General features: G+C 40.2%; 1 protein-coding gene across 1 annotated transcript; it reads left to right on the forward strand.

Moving 5' to 3' along the window:
* The first annotated feature begins 984 nt into the window (after nucleotides 1–984).
* On the forward strand, nucleotides 985–22,547 carry LOC124266803. Its single transcript, XM_046701608.1, has 3 exons — nucleotides 985–1,328; nucleotides 12,730–12,918; nucleotides 22,324–22,547. Exons 1-3 carry the CDS (start codon nucleotides 1,010–1,012, stop codon nucleotides 22,545–22,547), a joined length of 732 nt encoding a protein of 243 aa, XP_046557564.1. The 5' UTR covers nucleotides 985–1,009.
* Nucleotides 22,548–23,220: the final 673 nt, after the last annotated feature.

Here is a 23,220-nt window from a genome sequence, read left to right on the forward strand (position 1 = left end):
AAGTTTAGATATCATACACGCACAAGTTTACATATCATACACGCACAGGTTTACATATCATACACGCACAAGTTTACATATCATACACGCACAAGTTTACATATCATACACGCACAAGTTTACATATCATACACGCACAAGTTTACATATCATACACGCAAAAGTTTACATATCATATACACGCACAAGTTTACATATCATACACGCACAAGTTTACATATCATACACGCACAATTGTATATGTCATATACGCACAAGTTTACATATCATACACGCCCATGTTTACACAGCATTAACCCTCAAGTTTACAAAGCATACGCGCGCATGTGAGTTTTTAGTTTTGTGTTAACACCGATGTACGGTAAATCCGTTTGAATGTCTTACAGTTGTATCAGTGGATGATTATTGTCTAGCCGTTACACCCTTGCTGCCTAGCGATACACGCTCTATGAGACAAATCAATCCTTCAAAGCGCCAACTGTTAAAAGTTTAAACAGTGCTCAATAGTGTTATCCCAAAGCTCGTATTCTGTGATTGAACCCATTCAAAAGTGAACACACAACCTAATTACAAAGCAGCCACTGTAACAAACACTTAATGCTGCCGAGCACATTTGCATACAACACATTACCTCTTTATTGAAACATCCAGAATACACTGGCAAACCAACCATGACAACGGAGCAAATGTGATTTTAATTCCCCGATGAGCAGATGCTGGAACAATACACAATGGCCATCACGTCCCCGACCATACTAAACAACAATGGAAAATCCAAAATAATGCATGAGGGTTTGATCGATCTTGAATGTCTAACAAGTTTAGGTCTGTGGTGAGCAATTTCTAGAAAAGTAAGTTAGTCCGAAATTCCTAAGGAACATTGACGGTCCTTTATTTCCAATCCCCCCTAGTTATGTGTCTCAGGAATACTTGGGGTTGAATATATAGGTTCTTTGAACCAGGTGCAGAACAGAAGGCGTATTGCAGGGCTCCTTAAAGTCAACTCGTCATGTTTGGAGAAATGTTATCAGGTGTAGGGCTTTTCTTGAGCCTGCATTTGGTGTGTCTACAACATCTCCCTGATTCCTGTGACCAAGTCCAGTTCTCACTGACTGGAAGCCCTACAGGGGAGGTATTCTATAGTCATCTACTGGACAGAATGATGGCACAGACGGTGCTTGATTGTGCCCGGAAGTGTACTGGTGTGCAGGGATGTGCTGGCTTCAAGTTTTACCCTGCTAACGGCACGTGTGACATGACCTCTATCCTCATGGAAGCAGCGGCAGTGACGGAGCAGGGATTCACATCATACACACGACCAATGGAGGGTGCGTATCTGCAGCACTGGTTTCCTGACAAAGCTAAATCTAAGAGCTAATTCTACTCAATGTACCATTAAGGGCTCTTTAAAGTTTTGGGTTTTTAAAGTAGTAATTAAAAAACCTTCTTCTGAAGTTTAACTTTCTGAAAACTGGTGGTTTATGACAATTCCACTGGATAATAACAGACAAGATAGCGATAGTATTGGGAAAAGTGTTATCTTTAAACATTGTTGCCATGAAAACCAGACATAGTTCAAAGGTATGAAGACAGATAGAAATGTTGTGAAACAGACGATAGAGCTCATGGCATTTCAGTTCACGACGAAAACAAGCTTTTACGATGATTAAGTCCGTATTTGGGAGCTGTATTTGTACAAATAGTGGTATTAGTATATGTTGTTGTCGTTGTTGTTGGTGTAGGTGATGCAACACCGCATACGTAGCACTGTTACTGCTTACCAGTGATAGTCGCAGTAATGTCAGTAGTACCAACATTGTGCCATTTTCAATTTACAGTTTACAACATCGCTCTCGGCAAGTCCGCTTCTCTGAGTTCAACTGCATACCCACAATACACGCCAGTGAAAGCGTTGACTGGAGGGTGTGCATGGAGTTCATACAGTACCGACCCCTGGTGGAAGGTGGACCTTGGTCAACCCTACAAAATATATACAGTTCAAGTAACTTCAACGGATAATTGTTGCAGTGAGTTTTTGTAACAGAGCGCTGTTGGAATTATATATGCAAAACAGGCGCAGCCATAACGTATCTTTTCCAAAATGCAACAGGCCACATGCAAATCTAACATTGGCTTTGTCAATTTTATGGGGTGTTGTTGACGTCATAACTTGTATGGTTTATGGAGCATGCGGTAGATATCCGATATATATAAATTCACAAATCAGATGTTTCAAATATTGGTTAAAGATCCTTGGAATGCACGAACAAAGAATCCCAAAACTAGCTTATAACATGCTTGTACATTTAGATGATAGGGGTAAGACAACATGGGCGTCTCACATTAGAACTCTTTTATTTTCTCATGGCTTTGGATTTATGTGGCTAAATCAAACAGTTGGTAATATTAATCAATTTCTTAAGCAATTTCGAGAACAATATGTTAACATATGGCATTCCTGTCTAGACAATAGTTCAAGATACCAGTTGTATAGATCACACAAGAGCTTAATTCAACCAGAGCTATATCTATCTCGAGGTCTATCAACTCATATGAGGCAACAAAAGGTCGATCCCTTAGAGTGATAATTAAAGTTTGCTAAGGGTCTCTTACAAAACGTAATAAGTCCAGTTGTAAAATGAAACATACAACTTTATGAATGATAACTTCTTGTTTATTGCATAGAGCGACGTTTCGATGTAAATTCTTACATCGTTATCAAGCTAAAAGTGACTACAACCAAATGGTGAGAAGCATATCTATATGTTATGTTATGACAAAGAGCAGATTAACATTAACAACAGCATGTAATTGAATAATAAGTGGTACATAATTGGAAGAGGCCAGTTGGGGACTAAAAACAACAAATAGCACAGGTGATGAAGCCAATAAACAAGAGTCTTGTAATTCACTCCATAAAGTTATGTTTCATTTATAACTCACCAACTTTTAGAATGCCGATCACAAAATTATGTCCAGACTATTAATGGACATTCTTAGCCACCATACAATACCAGCCAACCAAATGTGACCAATAATCAGCCAGATCACAAGTATCTAACTTATTTTGAAAATTCCAAAAGTCGAGAAAACAAATTCTTCATCCAAAAGTCAAAACTCAGTTGCGCGAATGTGATCCATTTGATGCGATTACGGTTGTATCATTCTCCCAGTAAGTGTCAACGTTTGCCAAGGAAATATTGTTCCACTCTTCACTGCCGAGTTCTTGTAGAGTTGCCTGAAGGAAAGGCGTAGGGAAAGGGAGATCTACGACTCGTTTTATATGCTCTACATAGAGCTGAGGACTGCTGACCAGAAAGGCCAAAAGTCTCTTGCTCAAAGAAGGCATCAACGACCCTCGTAAAATGAGGTCGTGCGTTACAGTCCATGAGGATGGAATCAGTTTGAGTGAGCCCAAACTATCACGGTTGCTTTCGGCTACTTTGAACTTCTGAAATCTTTCTCCTTACCTACGCCACACGTGGACACCACAATGCATAAAGTCTACTATACACAGCAGCAAGTCACTAGCGAAATGTCTTTCTAAGGTCTGTCCAATTTAAGTAATGTTCAGCCCAATCCAAACGTGCCTGGCAGTGCCTCTCCGAGATATGTCAATGCTAACCTCCGTAACAGGAGCCTAGCCTCGTGGAAACTATTATGCATTGCTTGAGAATAAACGTTTTGCCACTGCTCGTCAGGAAGTTTCCATGTGTTATTGAACGTATTCTAACACTTGCATGTCACTGTGTGGCTTATCAAAACGTCATGTTTTTCGTTCGCATAACAAGGGTTTTGACGCTGATGTGGCATAAGTTACATTATACTCAAAGACAGCTGGTTTGTCAAGCAGATCGTGCACATCGTGCCGTGACTACAGACATCTTCCGTTCATCATCTAAACGATTTTTGGTATTCCAGAAGTTTATCCTTATCAAACTTTAAGTAGTATAGCACTGACTAAACCCTGCATAAACGATATGTTTTCACAAACGTTTCACATGGCAGACCTCTATCTTCTTCATTTAATAGTCGACACTTTTAATTTCAATGAAGATGGGACGTGTAATTTGAATAAAAAGTGATGTTTCATTTCACAATCTTAATTCTTATTTTCAATATCATTTGTCTTTTTAGAACCTAAAGGGGCGGTGGGGTAGCCTAATGGTTAACCCGTTGGCTCGTCACGCCGAAGACCCGGGTTCGAATCCCCACATGGGCACAATGTGTGAAGCCCATTTCTGGTGTCCCCCGCCGTGATGTTGCTGGAATATTGCTAAAAGCGGCGTAAAACCAAACTCAGTCAGTTTTAGAACCTAAAGAAATATCTGTGGGTTGGTATAAATGTTGTGTTGGTTTTATGGTATTTCAAGATGTTTCAATTAATCATCATTTAACCTGGAAGATGAGTATGGCTACTAGTTATAGTTACTGCCATTTCGATGGCAGCTACCATACAGCGTCTTCTCGGTAATCTCACAGGACCAGTAAAGCTACTACTTTATATTTTAATGATGATAGCTGACAAGACATGTACAGCGTCATTGGAAAACAGTCATGGCAAGTACTCTGCCATATTTGTTAAAATGTAAGTTGATATGTAATATATTAGTAGAAGGACTCAGCTCGCTTGTTCTGTTTTTCGTTGTATTCATTCATTTGTATTTTGACTTGTCCTTTGCTCGTCGACTATTCTCTGAAATTTTCACACTGCAAACGTCTTCTTTGACTGCGACGATAATCAAAAGTCACTCCTGCATTTGATATGAAGATTGGATACTAGTATTTACTTGTGAACTTGCCCCAGTGGTGAACGTACTTGGCACAATGCGTAGACTATTTGTTATTGATACTGTATTTGTTCCACTTTGCAGCCAACGACCCTATTGCAATCCTGGAAGTGGCACTCGGAAATGGCTGTTGGCCGTTGACTTCCTGTCCGGACAAATGCTCCAAAACATCAGGACTCATTGAAGCTAACAGTGTCCAGGAGTTCTCCTGTGTGGCATTGTCCGGGTTCTACCAGTACGTCGAACTCAGGGTATCTGGAGCATCTCTGCGGTTGAGAGTATGCAATGTCAAGGTCATGGGACATTAAACCCTTGTATCAAACTGAGAGATGTACATCTATCAATCAGATCCGGCCTTTGTACAAAACATTGAATTACATCACATTCCAGATACCCATTTGCTATCACATTGGTCAGAACTGGACATTCCATACAGAATGTTGTATGTCAGGCCTTGAAGTCATAGTAGTTCCTATCCTATTCAACTAATTATTTTGTCCGAAAACGTTTTTGGGGGTAACGTTTTCCATATATATACTCTCCCAAAAAAGAAACGCATATAGGAATTTCAACTGTATTTTTATGTTTATTTTGAAACATCGTGTAGGCTGTATGAGTGAATGAAATATAGCGAAATTGCACACTTGGAATGCAGACTTATCCGTCTTTGGCACCAACTCGATGAAAGTCAGTTTGAGTGTCACATGGAGACGGGTGGTGGCGCTGAAGTCAATACCTCGTGTGACCACCGTGGGAATCCAGAACTGCACGGCATCGCCTCGGCATCGAACGAATAAGTCTCAGAATCTCGTGTTTGCCCAATCGCAGCCCACTCTGCCTGTAGTGCCTGTGCGAGTTGCTGAAGTGTCTGGGGCTGAGGGTTACGGCGTCTCACCCGTCTGTCCAGGGCATCCCACAAATGTTCGATCGGGTTTAAGACCGGTGATCTTGAGGGCCAGGGGAGCACATTGATGTTGTGGTTCTGGAGGAAGTCTCTAGTGTGACGTGCTGTGTGGGGCCTGGCATTGTCCTGTTGAAACAACTCCCTCTGGCGATCAATGATTGGAAGGAGGTGTGGGCGTAGGATTTCGTCACAGTACCGTTGAGCTGTCAGGTTGCCCTGGATCATCACCGAATCACTTCTCCTACGGCAGGTGATCGCTCCCCACATCATAACACTTTCCCCGGCCGAATCTGTCCACCTGGGGAACGCAAGCGTCGGCGACGTCTGTACACCCGCATTCTTTCTATCGCGTCGTTCCATTAGAAATCGTGATTCATCACTGAACCAGATTCTACGCCAATTCGGTAGGTTCCAGGCCTGAACGTTGGTGCACCATTGAACTCGATGTCGACGATGTTGTTGTCGAAGCACAGGGCCAAAATAAGGTCTTCTGGCACGTAAACCAGCCTTTCTCAACCTGTTCCTGACGGTCTGTGCAGAAAGCCTCCTCAATCCGGGTATTTGTCGAGCGGTACTTGGTCGCCGTAGCTGTTCGATGACGCAGGTGATGTACCCGGATGTAGCGATCCTGCGCCGCAATGGTCGCTCGAGGTCGCCCACTACGAGGGGCATCTGCTACCGCATTCTGCCGGCGATATCAATGGTGCTTTGGTGAATATTCATGCGTCGGGCAACAGCACGTTGAGACTGGCCAGCTTCAAGCAAACCAATGGCGATACGACGGTTGGCTTCACTTAGACGTGGCATTTTGCGTTAGTCAACAATATTCCAAATACAGTGAATAATCGACAGACAGCGATCAACCTTTCATACCCATCATTGAGACTGTCTGATCCCCAACTTTCACGTGCATTGCATGTGAATTGTGTATTCTGTGACACTACACGCCGAAACTGAAAATCATGCTGTTAAATACGCGTATTTTACGGATGGTGCGTTTTGTTGTGATGTTTCAAAATATAAACACCATAGGACTCATAAACAGAGCAAAACCTTTTGTAAAATGAATCACGTTTTAATTCATTGCTACATGAAATTGCTATTTCCATGATGCGTTTCTTTTTTTAGGAGAATATATATTTAATTTACTAAGTAAATGGTAGAGCCTATTATATATTGTGTCTACAACATAAAGTTGTGTTTTGGGACTTTTTAAAAACATCTGCTCTCGAGAGTACAGGAAACAACATAATTTGCCAATATGTTTTATGGCTAATATAAAATCATGCCGGATGTGCCCCTGAAATAGTTTGGTTCCGTCTTTTTAAACAACAAATTGATGAGTTATGGGGAATGATTTGGATGTTGTATTTGGTATCGTACTGGCTGCATGTATGCACTGTGATGTCTTGATGACTGATACAAACCATATGCCCATGATCATACATGTATTTCATTAACTGGTCATCATAGTTGAATTCCTACAAGGTTCGGTATAATATTTCATATCTCAAATGGACTATTTGTAGCATATGTTTATTTACCTAGCAAGACAATTGTCTGACGCTTTCTGTTAAACATAACACAACTCAAACATCCTACAGCCACGGGTTAAAATTGATACCGTCGTAAAATAATGTTCTTACATTTTGCAATGATAGTTTACCATGTTTTGTGTGTTGATAGATCGTAAGACAAGATCTATGCTTGCTTCGATAACAATGTCCACAGGTTCAAAGTTGTGGAGGTAATAGATATTTATATGTCAGTGCCTTTTTCAATCGTCTTTTGGTATCACAGATCAAAATATAGTAGCTTGTCTGCATTTTATAATATTTGACATTCTTCTTAGTTTGCTTCAAGGATAGTTCAGATTCGTCTCAAAACACGTTTTGTGTTTCTTGTTGCAGTCGCCATGTTGTAGAATTTATTTATATGCATGTTGTGAAATGCTTTGACTCAAATTAAAGTACACACGTGACACTTATCGTGTAAGAAAGTGTTTGCAAAGGTCCGTTCGTATATTGGAAACTGTTGTAGGTATACTGGACAAACATTTTCTAAAACGTTCTTCACCAAGCCTTCACTAGACGCAATGCGGTGTAATTATTCTATACTGTTTTTTATTTCTTGTGCCCTATTACATTATCAATAAATTGGTAAGGGTTTATCAAAGTTTTTTCTTTTCAGTGATCTTTATCTTGCAAGGCGATGTAAGAAAACCACGTTTTGCTACCGATTTTTAGCTCACCTGGCTAACAGTCAAATGTGGTCATGCTATGGCCTACCTGTCCGTCACTACATACTTGAAAAACCTTATTCTCCCCCTGTATATGAAATCCTTCAATAAGCCATTTTCCAGTTTTACCATTTAGAATTATCTATCCCTTATGACACGTGACCAAGGGCATGGTAACACGTAAACAATTGCTGTCAGCTTGACTCGCTGATTGTTTTGTCGACAGACGATATTATTTACTTTTAGTCTAAGATCACTATTATCTCATCCAAAACTGTACCACAGTTGAAGATTCTTTTGAAAGATCGTGGTGTGAGATTTACAGGGTACATTCGTCGTCATTTGATCACTTTGTGCGAGTGTGTAGCCAGTTGGGATTTGCCAGTCATCCAGGAACATCCCAAACACTTACACACCTAAACGTCAACTGTGACCCTTTCCTTTTACAAGGCAACTCAAACAATTTCCCCTCATTGAATAGGTGTGGGGCAGTCGTGCACGTCAACGTCAAACCCACCCACAACTGCAATGAACTGTTAGCTGCTCTCTCTGATAAATGCGGAGAGTGAGTTTAGTTTTACGCCGCATTTAGCAATATTCCAGCAACATCACGGCGGGGAACACCAGAAATGGGCTTCACACATTGTGCCCATGTGGGGAATCGAACCCGGGTCTTCGGCGTGACGAGCGAACGCCTTAACCACTAGGCCACCTCTCCCTGATGAATGGAACAGCATAAGTCGAAGCATACCTCGAAGAATAGGTTTATTACTTATCTGATCACCTTCTACCAAGCAGATATAGTACTATCATTTCCATTTGCATCACAAGATGTCTTCATTATTCACATCATCCCCTACTTTCGTGGCACAGGATATTTCGGAAATAATAAAAAACAAATCGGTCTAGTGTTTGTGTCAAGATTTACATGACCTTAACTGTGTTGGAAATATTTACACATAATGATCAAATAGTATGTCACATACCTCCTTTTGATGGTACTCTTTTCAGAGTAAAGTCATAATGACAAATAAACCAGCGTAAGCCGATGTATCCATTGGCGACAGACAAACACAAACAGTAAAGATCATTAGTGATAGGTTCCTCACTTGAAGGCGAATGTTTCTGAAGTAACGACCAAATGCAAGGTATGTAAGGCTTTCTTATTTTATATAATATAATTGCATTTAACGTAAAAAAGCTGTGAAAAATGGTATCCTACTGGAAGTACATGACGTTATATAAAGAGTTCAGAGTATCGTTTAGAATGTCACTGAAGAGGCTGCTGCTTTAGTTTAGGCTGATAATCTTATCACAAGTTTTAATGATAGCTCAGTATCAACCATGTTGTTTGTATGAGTGTTCTGTGTTTGCTGGGGCATATTTATTCATGTTCCTCATTGTTTCCATCACAAATGTAAGATGAATGTTGTAAGCTCGTCTAAATAACTAAATTATATCACCCTGCCAATGGGTAATTATATTATTCAGGTTTTGCATGTATCATTTCCTAAATTATGTATCCCCACATCTTTGGGTCACTTGTTCAACAGATAATGTCGTTCATCTTACAAGATCTATAGTAAACCTGCGATCAATGCAGTAAGCTGAGTGTCCTCTAAATACAGGATTAGGTAAAACTTCAGTTGTATTGATGTGTTTTAATGTAGCGGCCAAACGTTTCATATTGATTTACACGCACAAATACTTATTTGTGTGTGAAATAATCTTACATGCACGTGTAATGTACACGTCTTGGTGCTACCATTTAACTCGCCTGAAAAAGATCAATCGACGGTATATCATTGTCTGCCGGTCCAGCACAACACACACTTGCGTAAAAGTAGATAAAATCCATGTATCTACCTGTACCTGAACTAGAATCAATTTACACAGAAAGGAAACAATGCAATACATAATACCATGTCGCTGTAGCTCACCTCGATATGTGATCAACAATTCATAGAGACAGAAACTACTGTTATATTTCATTTCATGGATCAGCAATATTATCAAATCTGATCTCGATCTTATCATCAGAACTGGCTTCTTGCACAAAATACATGCCCATATCTACATAGAATACACAGGCAAGTTTACATGCATACAGGCACAGTACGTTTAGATGTAATGCACACACAAGTTAACATATCATACACTTTCAAGACTAGATACCATCCACGCACAAGTTTACATAACATACAGGCACAGTACGTTTAGATGCAATGCACACACAAGTTAACATATCATACACTTTCAAGACTAGATACCATCCACGGACAAGTTTACATAACATACAGGCACAGTACGTTTAGATGGAATGCACACACAAGTTAACATATCATACACTTTCAAGACTAGATACCATCCACGGACAAGTTTACATAACATACACGCACAAGTTCACAAAACATGCACGTACAACTTTACAAAACAAACACGTTAAAATGTAGCTAGCATACCCGCACAACTTTACATGTCATACACGCACAAGTTTACATGTCATACACGCACAAGTTTACATGTCATACCCGCACAACTTTACATTTCATACACGCACAAGTTTACATGTCATACACGGACAAATTCACATTACATACACGCACAAATTCACATGTCATACACGCACAAATTCACATGCCATACGCGCACAAGTTTAGATAGCATCCTCGCATAAGTTTATAAAACATACAAGTACCACTTTACAACTTTACAAACACAAGTTTACATGCATAAAATTTACATATTATATACGCACAACACATGTCATAGGCGCACAAGTTTACACAGCATACACGCGCTTACATATACGCATACGTTTACATATCAAGTTTAACATTGCAGACACGTCCAAGTTGACATAATGTCATACTAACGCAAGTTTACATTGGAAACAAGTTTACATATAATACAGGCACAGTTTTACACAGCATAAACGTACACGTTTACATAACATACGGGCACAAATTAACATAGCATACATTTACATATCACACACACGCATGCTTACACAGCAAAATCCCTCAAGTTTATGTAGCATACGCGCGCATGTGAGCTTCTCATTCTTGTTTTCACACCAATGCACAGTAAATCCGTTTGAATGTCATACAGTTGCATCAGTGGAGTGAGTGAGTGAGTTTTACGCCGCACTCAGCAATATTCCAGCTATATATATATCACGGCGGTCTGTAAATAATCGAATCTGGACCAGACAATCAGTGATCAACAGCATGAGCATCGCAATTGGAAACCGATGACATGTGTTAACCAAGTCAGCGAGCCTGACCAACCGATCCCGTTAGTCGCCTCTTACGACTAGCATGGGTTACTAAAGATCAATATTCTAACCCGGACCTTCAGGGGTGTTGTATCAGTGGATGATTATTTCCTAGCCGTTATATCCCTCTCTCCTAGTGATACACGCTCTATGAGACAAATCAATCCCTCAAAGCGCCAACTGTTAAAAGTTTAAACAGTGGTCAATAGTGCTATCCCACTCAAAAGTAAACACAAAACCCATTTACAAAGCAGCCACTGTAACAAACACTTAATGCCGCCGAGCACATTTGCATACAACACATTACCTCTTTATTGAAACATCCAGAATACACTGGCAAACCAACCATGACAACGGAGCAAATGTGATTTTAATTCCCCGATGAGCAGATGCTGGAACAATCCAAAATATGTGTGAGGGTTTGATCGATCTTGAATATCTAACAAGTTTAGGTCTTTGGTGAGCAACTTCTAGAATAGTAAAGTACTTCCTAGAGAACATTGATGGTCCTTAATTCCAATGCCTCCCAGGATATGTCTCATGAATACTGGTGGTTGACAAATTAATATATAGGTTCTTTGAACCAGGTGCAGAACAGAAGGCGTATTGCAGGGCTCCATAAAGTCAACTCGTCATGTTTGGAGAAATGTTATCAGGTGTAGGGCTTTTCTTGAGCCTGCATTTGGTGTGTCTACAACATCTCCCTGCGTCCGGTGCCCAAGTCCAGTTCTCACTGACTGGAAGCCCTACAGGGGAGGTATTCTATCGTCATCTACTGGACAGAATGATGGCACAGACGGTGCTTGATTGTGCCCGGAAGTGTACTGGTGTGCAGGGATGTGCTGGTTACACGTTTTACCTTGCTAATGACACGTGTGACATGACCTCTATCCTCATGGAATCAGCGGCAGTGACGGAGCAGGGATTCACATCATACACAAGACATATGGAGGGTGCGTATCTGCAGCACATGCTTTCCCGACAAACCTAACTCTAAGAGCAAACTCTACTCAATGCCCCATTAAAGTCTCTTTAAAGAATCTTTTTTTACAAATTAGTAATAAAGAACCTTCTTTCTTAAACTTTCGGAAAACTTGTGTTTAGGACAATTCCACTTGATAGTAACAGACAAGAGGGAAAAGTTCTGAAAAGTTGCCATGGAAACCAGAAATTTATTTCGTACATGTATAGTTTAAAGGTATGAAAACATATAAAAAAAAGTTGTGAATGAGACAATCGAGCTGATGACATTTCACTTCAGCAGGAAGTGTTTATAGAATGATTAAATCCGTTACAGAACTTATGCAGAATTTGGGAAGTGCATTTGTGCAAATAGTGGTATTAGGATATGTTGTTGTCGTTGTTGTTGGTGTAGGTGATGTCGCACCACGTACGTAGCACTGTTTTTGTTTACTATTTAATACTCCTTACCAGTGATAGTCGCAGCCATACCCGCAGTAATGGAGACGAAGATTTGTAATGTCAGTAGTACCAACATTGTGCCATTTTCAATTTACAGTTTACAACGTCGCTCTCGGCAAGTCTGCTGGTGTCAGTTCAACTATATACCCACAATACACGCCAGTGAAAGCCTTGACTGGAGGTTGTGCCTGGAGTGCATACAGTACCGACCCCTGGTGGAAGGTGGACCTAGGTCAACCCTACAAAATATATACCGTTCAAGCAACTTCCTCGGAATATTGTTGCAGTGAGTATTTATAACAGAGCGCTGTTGGCATTATATATGCAAAACAGGAGCAGCCATAACGTATCTTATCTAGAATGCCACAGGTCATATGAAAGACGAGCACTGGCTTTTTCAGTTGTGTGGGGTGTCGTTGACGTCATAATCTCGAGGTCTATCACTCATATGAGGCAACAGAAAGGCCGATCCCTTAGAGTAAGAAATATTATGATAATTAATGTTTGCTAAGGATCTCTTACAAAACGTAATTAGTCCAGTTGTAAAATGAAACATACAACTTTATGGATGACAGCTTCTTGTTTATTGCATGGACCGACGTTTTGATGTAGATTCAAACCTCGTTATCAAGCTAAACGACTACAACCAAATGGTGAGGAGCATATATGGTGTCACAACAGCATGTAATGGAATAACACGTGGTACAAACTTGGAAGGGGTCAGTTGGGGACTAAGATCAACAAATAGCACAGGTGATGAAGCCAATAAACAAGAGTCTTGTAAATCACTTCATAAAGTTGTATGTTTATGACTCACCAACTTATAGAATGCCGACTTAACAATAGACTGATCCAGTCCCGGCCGATAACCCCGCCCACTTCGTTTTTGACGTTAGGGGGGACAGCCACTGACTGATCACAATGGCGTCACCGCCAGCGAAACGTGCGTGATTGCGAACGTTGTTGATGAAATCGGCTTGTGGTACTTTGGTAGCCGTCGTTTGTGAATGATATTTGAAGAGGCAAGTTATACGTGTGTGATTTTTAATATATTTTAGCTGGCAGATTGCAATTGGCTAGTGAAAATGAGTTACATGCCCGATGAAAAATCGTCCAGCTCCTGAGAGTAGGAAGCGTACTTTCTCTCGAATCAATTAATCTATCTGGCAATTCACCTCCGTCAAAGATATTAGCAGGGGAAGGGTAACTGAATTTTGTTGTTTGGGGTTTTTTTCTTCAAAAAATCCCATAATAATTTTATGAAAACCGTGAACACAACCACATGTTCATGTTGCAGATCGTTTCTATAAATAGATGGTCAACACTGCGCGTGGCGTCTTTACTTATAGTTATCCGTTGGCGTTGTTCAAATTTAGTTAAATCAATAATCTGAAAACATGGGTTTCTATCTTTTAATGAATTAAAAGAATGGTAACTACAAAGCAGAAAATATTTCCCGTCTACTACTTCATGCACCTTATTTGTCTGTATATAATTAATGTAAACAAATCAATCACAGCATAACCTATATTTGATCTTATTTGGAAATCTGGAAAATGTGATTGGGCTTGTAAACAGTATGTTTCCATGGATGTATCTGGACATACCCTGAAGCAAATATTCAACAGCTGATCTGCAGCAATTCTCAGTAAAGTTTCCCTCTTCAAAATCTTTACACCATCCTAAAATGACACTGAATATAAGGAAATCCATTTTTTAATCAACTTTTCCATTTTATTTTTCTATTAGTACTTTCTTGTGGAATCCTAATTTACATACAAACTTCCACAATACTTGACTTCATGAACTGCAAGCGTTTATGTACAGGTATGTCAGAGCACCAGAACACAAGGAAGATCCAAGATACAGTCTGCAACTGTACACTGACCCATCTTCCAGAAATAGGAAACCTGTGATGCAAAATCTTTGAACAGAGGATCCACAGTTATCCGAACAATAAACTAGCATTGAAATAGAATGTTACACAAAATACAAATGCATTCAATTTGTTTTTTCATCAGAAATGTTTAACTGCTAACTACTAGTGTAAATAAGGTGCAAAGAATATATCCTATGTTCAAAGCTTTTTTGTCAATACAATAACATTAATTGACATTAATGATAATCTTTGTTTTATTAGATCTGAGACCATATCCCTAGAGGACATGAGATACTTTCTAGTGTCATAAAAATTATAGTAAAGTTGATTCAAAATTTGGTAAAAGTCATAACAAAAGTTTATGAAAAACACACATGAAAATGTCCTGAAGCCTCGACTCCTACAAACCAGTGTGCAATTGAATATGAAGCTCATTTTCGAAAAAAACACCAACAAACCTTGAACAATTTGTCCAAAACCAACATCTTAATAAACACTGGCTTTGACTCAGTCTTCAAATATTAGTAACCTCCTCAAAAACTGATGATTTATAAGAATTACATCAAATCTGGTTTAAATATATGTTTCAATATTTATGCCGTTACATGAAAAGTCAACTGAGATTTTTGTAAGTTATTCTGTTCCAGGACTCGATAATATCTGACCAAGGTGCGACCATAACGTAGCCTTTGCTTTTTCAAATTCTCTGGATGTTGAACTAGCAATCACTTGCAGAATTATCTTATCAGTAAATAGAAACGCAACCCCTGTTCACCAAGTCTGATTTCTGGTTGTATGAGATGGATCCCCAAACCATAATGCTTTCTCCGCCAAATCTGTCCCCTGTCGGACGCAGATGGGCGCAAAACGTTCATGACGTCTCCTATACACACGTTTTCTTCCGTCGTGATGTTGCAAAAGAAAACGGGATTCATCAGAAAACCAGATGCGCCTCCAGTTTTGTAAAGTCCATATCCTTACGTTGTTGCACCACCTGAGTTGTCGGCGTCGATGTAGGGGGCGTAGTACAGGTCCAACAACTGGTCTACAGGCACGTAAACCCGCTTCTTTCAGACGGTTCCTAATCGTTTGAGCTGACACTCTCCTCAAACCTGGTATTTGTGTGGCAGTCACGGTTGGTAGGGCATGCCGATTACGCAGGTGATGGACCCGGATGTACCGATCTTGAAGGGGGGTCGTGATTCTTGGCCTTCCACTTCTCGGGCGATCGTTGGTCAAATTGAAGTTGTTGTAGCGGCTCCAAAGTCGGGTGTATTTTAAAATGAGGGTATCATGCGTTGTGAAATAAGCAATAAAATACATTCTGCAGTTGTTTGGACAGACGTTACTTTCAATCATATCTTCCTAGTTTGTAACCTTCATGTTCTAATACGGCCCTTTCATGGTGTGAGCGTTCAAGACTCGTGATTGGAGGCAATCAGATTTAGTAACCTCTGTTCAATCAGCGACGTTGTTTCAAAAGTGATCATTCGCAAGGCCTCGGTAATTTCCATATGCTTCGAGAAAACTAAACCTCTTCCCCTGCGCGATGCGCAAACGTTTCTTCTAGACAGAACTCAGTCATGTTATGGCGGATCAATGGCGTCTCCATCGCCCTCGTTGACAACGGACAAGCTAGCCATTAAAAGTCTTGTGTGTAACATCAACACAAGTCCCAGGCAGATGGGGGATATTTGTGGCCTCACATTTGCTTGTGTTAGTCAAGTTGAATCTAAGTCGATGTAACACGTGTTCTGATTGGATAGAAAGAAGGGAGATAATTCGTGTTGCGATCTTTTCCCGCTGGGGGATTTTACGAGAACTGGGAAATATGGCCGTATTAGAACAGAGGTTCGTAGGAAGATATGACAGGAGTAACCTCTGAGGGAAGAGAATGTCTAAAAGCAGGAGCCAAGAAAGTAAGTTAATACTAAGTGATTGTCCTGCCATGATAATGTATAGTGTTGGTTTGCCTAGTTCTGCCTTAAAATCATATGAATCTGATATGTCAATCAATTAAATAATTATTTATTATTCATTATATTATTATTTATTTCATTTCCCATACACGTTTACTTAAAAAGCAGGATTCTTAAAACATACCTTACTATCATTTCCAGTGAATTAATGAAAATGACAGTTGTAATATTATACTCATAAAATGTACCAATATATGTCAATAATTTCTGTTGTAACAAAACTTCAAATAAAGTTCTCATAATTAAGATATACACTTTATTTCACTCCGTACAATACTCCAGAAAGTCACTATTCTTCTCACATAGTTCGATCAACATGGAGGAAGGTAATTTAATTTAATGTCCATGCATCTCTTCATAACAATTCTGAAATATTTAAAGCATGGTTTTTATAGGCACTCATAAGAATTAATTTTGATACTTGGATATTGCATGAAAGGCAACTGTTGACACTAACAATATTTCCGTTTGAATAAAAAAGATTACTTTTCGAATAGTTTGCTCTGTTAACAAGATACTGTAGGCCTTCAGATTGTGCTTTTGAAACTTTAATACATCCTAAAATATGTGACAAATTTAAAAATATCTGAGAGCTAAGGGGACAATATCCGCCACATTGTTCTTTCATGTAACAAGTTTTGCTATTTCGGTCGACCCTAACCGAAATCAGATCGCTGTCAGATTTGTTTACATTGTGTCACGGCTTTCTCGCCTGTCTCATTTCAGCTTTATGGCGTACCAACTAAATGCCCAGTTGTGACTAAAAACGTTAAGCAAAAACAATTTTGTAGTTACAAGAATTGTCCGTGTTTATAACACTTGCAAAGTCTTAAACTGCAATTTGTTGTCATCTATTGGTAATGATTTTGCACATGTGCGAAAGTGTGGAAAATCGTGCAAATTCTCATCTGCAGGCAGACGTAGGTTTCGTGAACGATGGTGCAGACATTTAAGTGATCGTTAGGCCTTTCGCGCTCCTTGATCCGCCTCAATTTTTTTGTCTTGATCGTAATGGTTTTGTTAAGGGTACACATCAAATCGCAGCAATATGTAATAGATATGGCGAGTGTAAATGGCATAATTCGAAGCACATCGCTTCGGAGGCATCGTTTGACCCCGGAAATAAGTCTGACAAATCCACACAGCCCGCCCGGCCTGCCGATTGGCCAAAATTGACGCATGCACCCGTTTTGATTGACAGACTGGATCGGTCTATTAAGTAGATTGGTGTGCATCTGTTGAAATATCCAAAGATGATTAATGGACATTCTCATCCACCACACAATACCAGCCAACAAAGTGTGACCCATAATCAGTTAGATCACAAGTATCTGACTTCATTTGAAAATTCCAAAGGTCGAGGAAACAAATTCTTGATCCAAAAGTCAAAACTCAGTTGCGCGAATGTGATCCATATGATGCGATTACAGTTGTATCATTGTCCCAATAAGTGTCAACGTTTGCCAAGGAAATATTGTTCCACTCTTCAGTAGGAACAGTGCCGAGTTCTTGTAGAGTTGCCTGAAGGGAAGGCGTAGGGAAAGGAAGACCTATGGATCGTTTTCTATGCTCTACATAGAGTTGATGATGAGATGTAATACATGGAGCATGTTGGCGGAAAACCGAAACTGTTAAGTGGCATATCAAACAAGCTGTGATCAACTGAATAGGCCACACAGCAAAATAACAGATGAAGTCAGTTTCCTCCAGCTCTACTGACAGATCCCCAGATCATGAGTGAGCCCACACTATAACGGTTGTTTTCGGCTTAAATATTCTGAAATCTTTCTCTTCACCTTCGCCAAACGTGGACACCACAGTGCATAAAGTTTAGACAGTAGCGATTCACTAGAGAAATGTGTTTGGGCCCAGCCCATGTCTGTCCAATTTAAGTCATGTTCAGCCCAATCAAAATGTACCTGACAGTGCTTCTCTGAGATATGCAAATGCTAACCTCCGTAACCGGAGCCTAGCCTCGTGGAACTATTATGCATTCTTTAAGTATAAACGTTTTGCCACTGCTGTTCAGATAGCCATCTCTGAGTTATGGCATTCACAAAGTCATGATGTTTTCATGTGTTATTGAACGTATTCTAAAACCTGCATGCCACTGTGTGGCTGATGAAAACGTCTACCTTCGAAAAACCTACGAAATGTTTTGTTCGTCTTTGACGCTGTGGGGGCAGAATTGGCCATACAGCAAAATAAAATTGGCGACGAGGATCATACACTCACAAGAAAGCTGTAAAGGGTAAATTGCAACTCTGTTCAGTGAGAAAATGGCAGAATTTAGCGATGTTCGTGCGATGCCGTCATTCGACCTCTCTGGTGATGCGAGCGCAGTGAGTATCCGTTGGAAAGCTTGGATAGAGGAGTTTGAGGCATACGCTGACAGCAAAGCATTATTTGTTGAGGAAGGAAAAGCAGATAATCAGGCACAAAGGCGTGCACTACTGTTGTATATAGCCGGAGCTGGACTTGGAGGTGTTTTTAAGGCGTTGCAAGATCGGGGGTCGTCTCAAGAATATTTCAAGGGAAAAAAGGCTTTGAATGACCATCTAACTGTCAAATATAATGTGACGCCATATTTTCAGGAAAATGAAGCAGAGTGATGAAACTGTGTCGATGTTACGTGAGGCATCTGAAGCTGTGAATATACTGATGTTGAAAACCAGATTCGTGATCAGGTGGTTGAAAATTATAAGTCGGGCTATTTGAGACGGAAGTTTCTGGAAAAAAGAGGTGAACTTTCATTGAAATCAATGTTGAAAATGGCTGCAACATTTGAAGCTGTCGAGGAACAGATGAAAGATATGAACTGTAAAGGGGGACAGTCAGATAGGGTCCAAAATATAATAGAACAGAAAACATTAATCAGACAGAGAAAGTTCCGCTGTGGGAAAGTTACGGCAGAGATTCTACTTTTCCGGCAAGAGGTGAACAATGTCCAAGGTGTAAAGGGTTTGACCATTTTGCTTCTAAATGCTATTCAGACTTATCCAGAAAGTCATCTAGATCAAAAGAAAAGAGAGGTAGAAGTGGTTACAGTGGCAAGAAAACTAATAGGAAATCACATGGCCGTGGTGATGTGAAGCATTTAGAAACTGAGAAAACAGATAGAGATAGCAGTGATAATGAAGATAATGAAGGCCAAGGTTATGCTTTCCTTATGAGAAGCATTCCATTGTCTGTGGGTGGTGTTGACATTACTGTTGACCCTGGCAGTAACAGTAATGATGCTGACTTGTGGAACTATTTCGAGTCTAAGAACATCAGGTGTGTGTCACAGAAGGTGGCAAAAAGTTGTTTCCACATGCAAGTAGGACACCAACGCTAGGCGCTTCCACAGCAGAAGTAGTAGCTGGGGATCACAGGACAGATGCCATGTTCACTGTGATTGATGGTAGGGCAGAACCGCTCCTCAGCAAAGAAACCGCTATGAAGCTTGGTGCGCTGAAGATTGGACTTAATATCAATTCAGTGCGTTCTTCATCAGAAATTCCTGCTGAGTGCCTCAACAAGTACCCTGAAGTATTTCTTGGACTTGGCAAAATGAAAAATAAGCACATCAAGCTGAAAAATGATTCAGAAGTTAAGCCCGTTGCTCAGCCAATACGACGTGTTTCATTTGGACTGCGTGGAAAAGTTGAGTCCAAAGTTCAGGATATTATTGAGCCGGTGGAAGAACCGACCCCATGGCTGAATCCTGTTGTCATCGTACCAAAGGCCTCGGGTGATATAAGGCTATGCTTGGATATGAGCCATCAAAGCTATCTTGAGAGAAAGGCACCCTATACCCACAATAGATGAAATGTTATAGGACATGAGTGAAAGTAGGGTCTTCTCAAAGCTAGACCTGAAGTGGGGCTTCCATCAGCTGGAGCTACATCCTGAGTCGCGTAACATTACAACTTTTGTGAATCATTGTGGACTGTATAGATATAAGCGGCTGCTATTTGTGATAAATGCTGCACCTGAGATATATCAGCATGAAAACCAGAAAATCTTCCAAGGAATCCAATGGGTTGCCAATATATCGGATGACATTGTTGTCCATGGTCCTTCCACAGATGAGTATGACAAACGGCTTGATTGAGCAAGTCGTTCAGAGACTTTCATCAGCAAATTTAACCTTAAACGTTGACCAGTGTCAGTTCAAGAAGTCAAGTATAACGTTTATGGGGCACCATTTGTCAGATCAGGGGATTGATATCACCAAAAACAAAGTTGAAGCTGTTGTGAGCGCAAGACAGCCTGAAATTGTGAGCGAGGTCCGAACTTGTGACTAGTAAACTTCTGCTCTCGATTCCTCCCTGATTATGCCACATTAGCAGAGCCGTTGAGACAACTGACAAGGAAAAACCAGCCGTTTGTGTTTGGAAAGGAACAAGCTGAATCATTCGAGTCACTCAAAGCTGCCCTCGCAAGTAGTGAAACCCTAGGCTACTATAGTCTAACTGCTAAAACAAAAGTTATCGTGGACGCCAGTCCTGTTGGACTTGGAGCAGTCTTTGCTCAGCAACAGATGGATACATTATGGCGGATCATCTCATATGCAAGTCGTTCGCTCAGTGATGTGGAACGCAGGTACTCAATTACTGAAAAAGAGGCTCTTTCTTCAGTTTTGGCGTGTGAGAAGTTTCACCCGTACATATATGGGATATCATTTGAGTTGGTCACAGATCTAGAAGCAGTATACTCATCAAAGTCCAAATCCTGTGCTAGAATAGAACGCTGGGTTTTACGTCTCCATCAATACAACTTCAAGGTTGTGTATGCACCATGAAAGAGCAACATAGCTGATCCGTTGTCCAGGTTCTCGAGAGAACAGTTAGTGAAACCTCAAGCTGTGTCAAGTAGTACTGAAGAATATGTGAGGTTTGTAGCAGTGGATGCAACTCCTCAGGCTGTAACAACTCGAGAAGTCGAGGGAGCTTCTGCAACGGATGATGAGTTGGAAATGGTGCGTCAGTGTATTGATTCTAGTGATTGGAATCATTGTGAATTGAAGCAATATGTGATTGTGAGTTCTGAATTGTGCAGAATAGGGAAGTTGGTGTTGCGAGGTAATCGCATAGTGATTCCCATGTGTTTGCGACCCAGAGTTTTGTCACTTGCACATGAAGGGTACCTTGTTGTTGTTGGTACAAAGCAGAACTTGAGATCCCAGGTGTGGTGGCCAAATATGGATAAGGATACAGAAACGTTCTGCAAAACATGTAACGGTTGTCAGCTGATCAGCAAGCCGATCCAGAAGCTATTCAGACAAAAGAACTGCCATCAAAACCTTGGGAAAACCTTGCAATGGATTTCCTTTTTCATCATTTAACCTGAATGATGAGTATGGCTACTGGTTATAGTTACTGCCATTTCGATGCCAGCTGACTATACAGCGTCTTCTCGGTAATCTCGCACGACCAATAAAGCTACAACTTTATACTTTAATAATGATAGCTGAATTTGTTCAAATCTTATTTTCAAAATAGTCAACACGACAGCCTCATTGGAAAACACTTCATTGCAGCTACTCTGCCATATTTGTTACAATGTAAGTTGGTATGTAATATATTAGTAGAAACACTCAGCTCGCATTTTTTACTGTATCCGTAAATTTGTACTGTGACCTGTCCATCAACTATTTTCTTAAATCCTCTATACTGCATTTCCTCACACTGGGAACGTCTTCTGTGACTGCAACGTTAATCCAAACTCACTCAACGAGTAGGCAATTGATATGAAGATTGGATACTAGTCTTTACTTGTAAACTTGCCCCATTGACTTGGCACAATGGGTAGACTATTTGTATCGATACTGTATTTGTTCCCATTGCAGCCAACGACCCTATTGCAATCCTGGAAGTGGCACTCGGAAATGGCTGTTGGCCGTTGACTTCCTGTCCGGACAAATGCTCCAAAACATCAGGACTCATTGAAGCTAACAGTGTCCAGGAGTTCTCCTGTGTGGCATTGTCCGGGTTCTACCAGTACGTCGAACTCAGGGTATCTGGAGCATCTATACGGTTGAGAGTATGCAATGTCAAGGTCATGGGACATTAAACCCTTGTATCAAACTGAGATAACCAAGTGTTGAAGTACATCTATCAATCAGATCCTGAATACGTACAATACATTGGATTACATCACATTCCAGATACCCATTTGCTATCACATTGGGCAGTACTTGACATTTCCATACAGAGTGCTGTATGTCAGGCCTATAGGTCCTATTGCTATCCTATTCAACTGTATCTTTTGTCTGAAAACATTTTTGGCAAATGTTTCCATATAATCTTTTACTTTACTAAGTAAATGATAGAGCATATTATAAACTGTGTGTACAATGTAAGGCATAGTTGTATTGGGGTACTTTTATATGCATCTGTTCTCGAGAGTACAGGAAACAACATCACTTTCCCTCATGTTTTATGAACTAATATCAAATCATTTGAGAGAATTTGAACCGTCTTTGAGAGAATGTATGTATCCTGATTTTTAAACAAGTTGAACCTTAAATTGATGAGTTATGGGGGATACTTTGGATGTTTTATTTGGCATCGTACTGGCTGTATGTTTGACTTATACAAACCATATGCCCATAACCATACATGTATTTCAATAATTGGTCATCACAGTTGAATTCCTACAAGGATTTCACATCTCAAATGCACTGTTTGTAGCACATGTTTGTAGCACATGTTTGTAGCACTGTTTGTAGCACATCTTTGTAGCA

This window comes from Haliotis rubra, unplaced genomic scaffold, assembly GCF_003918875.1.
Source record: "Haliotis rubra isolate DU_JTF1 unplaced genomic scaffold, ASM391887v1 Scf128, whole genome shotgun sequence".
Taxonomy (NCBI): domain Eukaryota; kingdom Metazoa; phylum Mollusca; class Gastropoda; order Lepetellida; family Haliotidae; genus Haliotis; species Haliotis rubra.

Bases quoted from the DNA above. Each gene is read 5' to 3' on its own strand.
- LOC124266803 (XM_046701608.1), top strand. From the start codon at position 1,010: ATGTTTGGAGAAATGTTATCAGGTGTAGGGCTTTTCTTGAGCCTGCAT. The intron at 1,329-12,729 runs GTGCGTATCTGC...TTCAATTTACAG, and splicing joins ATACACACGACCAATGGAGG to TTTACAACGTCGCTCTCGGC. The intron at 12,919-22,323 runs GTGAGTATTTAT...TTCCCATTGCAG, and splicing joins TTCCTCGGAATATTGTTGCA to CCAACGACCCTATTGCAATC.